Source organism: Diabrotica virgifera, chromosome 7 (assembly GCF_917563875.1).
Source record: "Diabrotica virgifera virgifera chromosome 7, PGI_DIABVI_V3a".
Taxonomy (NCBI): Eukaryota; Metazoa; Arthropoda; class Insecta; order Coleoptera; family Chrysomelidae; genus Diabrotica; species Diabrotica virgifera.
The window spans coordinates 248,984,366-248,991,926 of NC_065449.1; the positions used below are offsets into that span (position 1 = coordinate 248,984,366).

At 33.2% G+C, this 7,561-nt stretch overlaps 1 protein-coding gene across 1 annotated transcript; it reads right to left on the reverse strand.

Annotated features, from left to right (window-relative positions):
• On the reverse strand, nt 1–7,461 carry LOC114325251 (cytoplasmic dynein 1 light intermediate chain 2). The gene is made up of 6 exons (XM_028273258.2): nt 7,197–7,461; nt 6,983–7,143; nt 6,656–6,923; nt 3,417–3,941; nt 2,926–3,187; nt 1–345 (listed from the first exon to the last, which is right to left on the reverse strand). The coding sequence occupies exons 1-6, from the start codon at nt 7,378–7,380 to the stop codon at nt 237–239; spliced, it is 1,509 nt and encodes a 502-aa protein (XP_028129059.1). The 5' UTR covers nt 7,381–7,461; the 3' UTR covers nt 1–236.
• Nucleotides 7,462–7,561: the final 100 nt, after the last annotated feature.

Genomic DNA, 7,561 nt, shown 5'->3' on the forward strand with positions numbered 1-7,561 from the left:
TAGGGTTAATATATGCAATTTATTTGATGTCAATATAACTTTTTTGAACAGGATCTATAAGTATAGATGAAAACTTGAGTTTGAGTGATTACATTTTTTAAAGTAATCCATATCTTTATTGAAGCTACACATATGTTTTTCTAGATAAAAAAAATCATAAAAACAGGTTATCACAGAGATAGAAAATATAAGAAAAGCTATAGAAAGTACGTTAAATAATTAAATACACTATATTTCTAACAATCAGTAGCATTGAAATCTACACCTCCAGGACCTGGCTCACCATTCCCATTTCCTCCTTCTGCACTTTTCTTGTTTCCTTCTTCCTCTGTAGAGCCACTAGATCTAAAATTATTAAATAAAGTTATTACAAATATGCATACAATCTTGACATATGATTTGCTGTTTAAGGCAATAGCCTAGTATATCGTATTCCCTTCAATAGTCCTGATTTTGTGTGAAACATGTTATATTGGAAAAAAGAAGGCTCAAAAATTCTAATTCCCAAAATGATATGAAATTATTTTTTATTTTATTACCACGTTTTTATAAAATTCACCTGTTTTCGTCTGTCTCTTTCTGACTTTGTCCGGGAAAAATCTTGTAATCAATTTTAAACACATACTGCTTAACTAGATACTAGATAGAGATCTGAACTTATCAGAATAGATCAGAACACGATGACAATGCAATATTCAACAGCTTTTACATGGATGCATTGAGATTTATTTATTTGTATTTATTTATATATTGTATTTATTTTTATGATATAGTTATTTATATGTTGTTGCTGTTTATTGTTCTGATTATTGTTCTACATATTTAGTTTAGGATTCTTTGATAGAGTTCCTCGAGAGATTCTGTGGTGGGCACTCAATAAGAAAAGAGTCCCTGGCGAATATGTAAAGATTGTGAGAGATATTTATGTATGAGGAAGTAACGACTAGTGTTAGGACAGGTGTGGGAGAGACTGATAAATTTCAGGTGAAAGTAGGATTGCACCAAGGCTAGGTGCTTAGTCCTTATTTATTCTCATTAGTTTCGGACCAGATAACAGCGAAACTATAGGGTAGCATTCCAAGGTGCCTAATGTATGCTGATGATGTAGTGTTAATAGGAAATCGTGAAAGAGACTTAGAACAAAAACTGGAACAGTGGAGACAAGCTCTGGAGGAAAAAGGTTTAAAACTTAGTAGGACAAAAACAGAGTACATCCATACCTCGCTTTACGGCCTAGATACGTTCCACAAAACTTGACTGCAAAGCGAAAAGCCGTATAACGAATCAATTATTCTAATATAAATTCATATAAATTCAATGGGATCGGTTCCAAATTTGTTAAATATGTAACATACTCCAAAAACCAACAAAAATGAAACAACTTCATGTTACATAAAATATGTGTATGTATGCACACATTTTTTTTAAATGGCTTTAATCTGAAGAACGATGAAGAAATGGTAACCTGCAGATGACTGCCGTCATCATTTTTCGCTGATAAGGATGGACCTGGCTTAGAAAAATTGTCCAAAATTGTTTGTGTTGACATGTTGTCTATTTCGTTTTTCAGTTATTTATAACAGCTAATTCCTCGAGAAACTTTCGTGTTATATTCGACGTCAGGATCGTTTTCAAGAAGGATATTTATTCTTTGTTCGAAATAGGAAAAGCTTTCGACAAATGTTTTGATGTTAGCTGTTTGGAAACAACGGGCTCTGACTCTTCATCAAATGCCAGTTCTGTTTACAACTGAATGAGTGCTTCATATGAAGCGGGTTCCCGATCAGCTCCAAGTAGATCAAGCACATCTTGTTCGTTCAAACCTTCAAAGCCGAGATTATGCGCTAGATACAAAATGTTTGGAATAATTTCAGGAAGGATATTAACTTCTGCTTCAGTAGGATGTGTACTTCTACACATTCTGGCCATATATTTTTTTTCAAAATGCAAATATGTTTTAATGTTTTCTTTTTAATTGCAAATTTCAAAAATTTTCTACAGCTAGCTGTTATAGCGAAACATTTTAGGCCGTATATCGAAAACGTGTCTTAATTGAAGAGGGCCGTTATAGCGAAATGCCGTATAAAGAGCGGCCGTATAGCGAGGTATGGGTGTATTTGGAATGTTCATTTAAAGATGGAGTTACTACAAATAAAATGGTATCTTTGGATGGTGAAATGATTGTGAAAAGCAATAGTTTTAAGTACCTGAGATCGGTATTATAGAGTAATGGAGAAATAGATGGAGATGCATGCAGTAGAATTAGGGCTGGATGGATGAAGTGGAAAGAAGCGAGTGGTGTGTTGTGTGACAGAAAAATTCCAATGAAGCTGAAGGGAAAATTCTATAAAACAGCCATAAGACTGGCTATGATGTACGGAACTGAATGTTGGGCAGTGAAAAAGAAAGAGGAACAAAGAATGCATGTGGCGCAAATGAGAATGCTTAGATGGATGAGTGGAGTGACAAAGAAGCATAAAATTAGAAATGAGTATATTAGGGGAAGTCTAGGTGTGGCACTAATTGATGCCAAAATGAGAGAGCATAGGTTAAGATGGTTTGGTCATGTGCAACGTCGAGACGTTAATCACCCAATACGAAGAATAGTTGAAGTGCAGATTCCTGGAAGGAGTAGAAGAGTAAGACCAAAGAAGACCTGGGGGGAGACGATAAGGCAGGACATGTTGGTAAAGGGGATTAACATTGATATGACCCAAGATAGAATTGTGTGGAGAAATGCAATTAGGGAAGCCGACCCCGCATAGGGATAAGGCAAAGTGAATATTGATTTAGTTTAGGATTCTTTATATTTATATTTAAAATTATGTTATAAAAAGGGATTCTCCTGTTAATAAAAAGTCAATAAATAGATATTTGTGCATGTATTTTTCAGTTGTTCTTAATGAGAATCCTATAAATACATACCCAAGACTTCCAGGAGTCGAAGCAGGTCCTAGAGACTTCTTTCCTGCTCCTCTAGAAAGTCGATCTAATTCAGCAGCTGCATCAGTTCTCATGGTAGCTTTATCAGGCAAACTCTCTGATCCAGAAGCCTTGGCCATACCCCCTCCAGGTGAGCCAGTTTTTTTGTAGAGAAGCGAATTGAAGAAATTAGCCAGAACACCTTCCCCTCCTGGTGAACTAACAACCTTTGAACCATCAAGCTTTCTAGGGGAACCTTGTATACCTACAATTATATTTATGAACGTCAAGTCTACCATATCAATGGCTTATGTGAAAACCTCGTAGCTTATATTACATGAAAGACTTTAAACTGAATTTGATCTAAATGTGCTCAGAATCAAAAATCTAGATTTTTTAAAGTTTGAGCTTGTAGAAGCTCAGTATAAAATCTGTCCTGTAAATGAGATACGAGATTTTCATACTAAGTCTTGGATATATTATTGTTTATTTACCTCCTAGGGGTGGTCTAACTGGGGATTCTCCTAGTCTTACAGTAGGTGGCCCTCCTCCAAATGAAATCTGTTGTTGCCTTGTTAAGAATGCTTGTTCATCCTCTGCTATCACCTCAGTTTCTCTGTTAATAGTTTTCCGAGTTACTGGTTGTACAATTACATCCCTATAGTAGTCATCTGGCTTACAAGAATGCATATTCTCATACAGAATACTGATTTTCTTCATGTTATCCCAACCAGCTGGTATAAACACAGCATCTTTTTCTACCACAAGAGCTGGAGTGTGAAAGGGGAAGTTATAGATGCGATGAGTTAAGTACTTGTACAACAAATCACAATTTTTATCTTCTTTTGCACTTGTATAAAAAAGTGCTGCTCCATACTGAAGGCAGAACCTTCTAATCCATTGTTGCATAAAGTCTAGATGTTCATCTCGATAATCTTGCTCTTTTTCAAGATTTTGAATATAATCAGTTTTTGTGACAACCACCACAATATCCAGACCTAAATTATTTGATAATGTTCCTGAAAAATATAGTACACAATTAAAAAGGAGTTATAAAAACTATATTTTGATAATACAGTTCAACACGCTTATTGGAATAGCCTTTGTGTCAAGCGAAAGTATTCTTATAACCGGGATATTCTAATAATCTACCGGGATATTCTAATAGTCTATGTCAAATTTTATTGCCTATTTTAACTTATTTCAAAATAATACAGTATCAAATGTTTTAGGAGGTTATTTAGATTTAATATTGTCAAATAATGTTGTAAATGTCAAATGTGTTGATTTTCCTTTGTTAAACTGTGATAAGTACCATCCAGCACTTTCCTTCTGTATTGATTGTGATAAAACTGAGTTCCTTAAATACGATTATTATTATTATGATTTTAATAGGGCTAATTATATTTTAATAAACCAATTTTTAGGTAATGTAAACTGGGACAACTTACTTGACAATATTTCCGATGTTAATAAAGCAATAACCTGTTTTTATGATACGTTGTACTGTTGCATAGATTTATTTGTACCAAAACAAAAATGTAAAAACCCAAAATTTCCAAAATCATATTCAACTGAACTAAAAAATGTTATTCTGAGAAAAAAAGTAGCTCATAAAACATTCAAACAAACTAATAATTTTTCTGACTATAAATTATTCTCAGACATTCGTAGAGAATGCCTAGAGAACAAAACATGACTAATTCCAAAGAATTCTGGAGTTATGTACACAGTAAAAATAAACATTATGACTTACCAAACAACATGACCTATGACAACAATGAGTCAAACAATCCATCAGAAATTTCAAATTTTTTTTAAACAGCATTTCTCTAATACATATGTAGATAACAATAACTGTGATATTCCAAGCTTTGATTATAATAAAACAATTAGTTTAAGCAGTTGTGATATTAGTCTAATAGATATTTTTAATAAGTTAGAAAAATTAAATCTAAAACTTAGTAGTGGTCCTGATGAAATTTCACCTTATTTTGTACATAAATGTCGTTTTGCTCTGTCTCCTGTATTACTAAAGATTTTTCGTTTATCATTAAGTACTGGCACTTTCCCAGAAGAGTGAAAAAAAAGTTATATTTCTCCTATTTTTAAGAATGGTAGTAAAACATGTATAGAAAATTACAGACCCATTTCAAAAATTTCTACTTTTGCAAAGATTTTTGAGTCAATTATTGCTTCAAAAATATTTTTTTCAATTAAAAGTTTAATTATTCCTGAACAACATGGCTTTATGCCGGGTAGGTCTACAACCACAAATCTAGTAATCCTAGAAGAATTCATTTTGGATGCCTTTGGGAAGGGGGCTCAGGTCGATATGATCTATACCGACTTCTCAAAGGCATTCGATCCGGTTAACATCAAGATTCTTATTAAAAAACTAGAAGCACTAGGAATTCATGGATCCCTACTTGAGTGGTTGGAGAGCTACCTGACAGACAGGCTTCAGGTTGTCAAAGTCAAGAACTGTCTTTCTGAAGAAATTTTGGTTAGGTCTGGCGTCCCACAGGGTGGTCATTTATCGACTATTCTTTTTATTTGTTTCATAAATGACATTTTAGAAATCTTTGAAAATTGTGTTATTTTGTTGTATGCTGATGATTTGAAAATTTTTAGAATTATTAAGGATGTTAGAGACTGTGTAAAAATGCAAAAAGATGTAAACAATTTCTCACAATGGATGACACAAAGAATGACCTTTGACTTAATATCGATAAATGTAAAATAATGCGCTTTTTTAGAAACTCACAACCTATCTGTTTTAAATACTCTATAAATAATATATTTCTGGAACCAACAAACACTTTCAAAGATTTAGGTGTATTTTTTGATCCCACTTTATGTTTCAAAAATCACTATAATTTTATTTGTAATAAAGCTTTTAAATTACTTGGATTTTTGAAAAGAACCTTGTCAGAATTCAATAATGTGGACTGTTTTAAATGTGTGTATTGTTCTATGGTTAGATTAGTTCTGGAATATTCCAGCACTATTTGGTCTCCTTTATATAAATGTCATATTGAAAGCATTGAGAGAGTTCAAAGAAAATTTCTACGCTTTGTAGGCTATAAATTAGGGATTTCTTCAGAAGATATAGTGTATTGTGACATTTTAAAATTGCTTAATATACCAACATTACAAAATCGTCGTTTAATGCTAGATTTGGTTTTTCTTTTCAAAATTGTAAACGGAATGATAGATTCGCCTCAAATTTTGCAGAGAGTAGGTCTTAGGGTTCCTCAAAGGTGCACAAGATCTAAGGACGTTTTTCACTTAGAATTCCAACAAACAAACTATTGTCTAAATAGACCTATAAGACGAATGTGTCAATCTGGAAATGGTTTAGATGTAGACTTTTTTCTAGCTCTGAATAGTTTTCGAAAAAAGCTGAAAAAAATCTTTTTAAAATACAACGCAGGCTGTCACTGTAAACTGTCATTTAGGTATTTATTCTATTCATTTGTTTTGTGTAAATTGTATGTAATTATTATTGAGTTCTAAAACTGTTAATATATGAATTATTTAATGATTGTAATTATTGTAATTGGTATAACCGTAAATAAACTATTTATTTATTTATTTATAACCGATCATTGGTGGCTAATAGAAACGTTTCAAGACCTCAAATTTATATTCCTTAAACTGAGATATCCTATAACCGGTATTCTAATAAGCAGGTTTGACTGTACATGCTGAAATAATTGTGTGTACCTACCTTCTGGTAGCATAGTTCCATCGTAACCCTCATCATCGTCTCCCAAATTTCTGGAACTTCTCTTCATGGGAGAAGCAGGGTCCAATTCATCTCCAGGTTCAATGTAATCCAGCCACATCTTAATCATCAGTTGTTTCCTAGCTTGTCTCAGATCTATATCTAATTTTAGCTTATCGAGATGATCAGCCAAAACGGATGCCCAATGTTGTAGCTGTTCCAGTATTCCCCAAGGAGTGGTCATGGCTACTGTTAAAATAACCAACGTTTCCTAATAATAAAGTTAGATTAGTAGTGTCCTTATCGAAGCAGTGTATGTGCTAATGTTACCTGAAAACTTTCTTCGTTTAGAGCAAACCTAAGGAGATCTTCGTGAGCTGGATCACCATCTAAAACCCAAACACTCAACCTGGTGTGATCATCTCTGTAATCATCCCTTACATCGATATAACCGTACTCCAAGCCAGAACCTTTGCTGGAATTTTCAATACCTGGAAATATACACATTAACAAAACTTACCATGACAAATATCTTTAAATATACCTTGAAGTTTAGCTACCATAGTGGTCTTGCCTGACTCATTGTCACCCAAAACCAAAATTTGTTTATGTGGTGACAATTTCGGATTTCCGTTCTTTTGCACATCGTGCAGAATTTGTGACCAGAGATTTTTCTTATCCTCGTCAATTATAACATTTTCCGGACTTCTATCAACTAAAGGTGGCATTTTTATAATAATTTATAACAATTGTTGACTGACAGTAAAAAATTTAAATGTCAATGTCAAACAGTCAAACTGTCAAATCCAAAATCGGCATCGCAAAATCCAAGATGATTAATCCAAGATATGTCAAGTGTATATGACCTAAAATTTTACCTTTCAGTTATTCAGCCAGGTAACTCCGTTT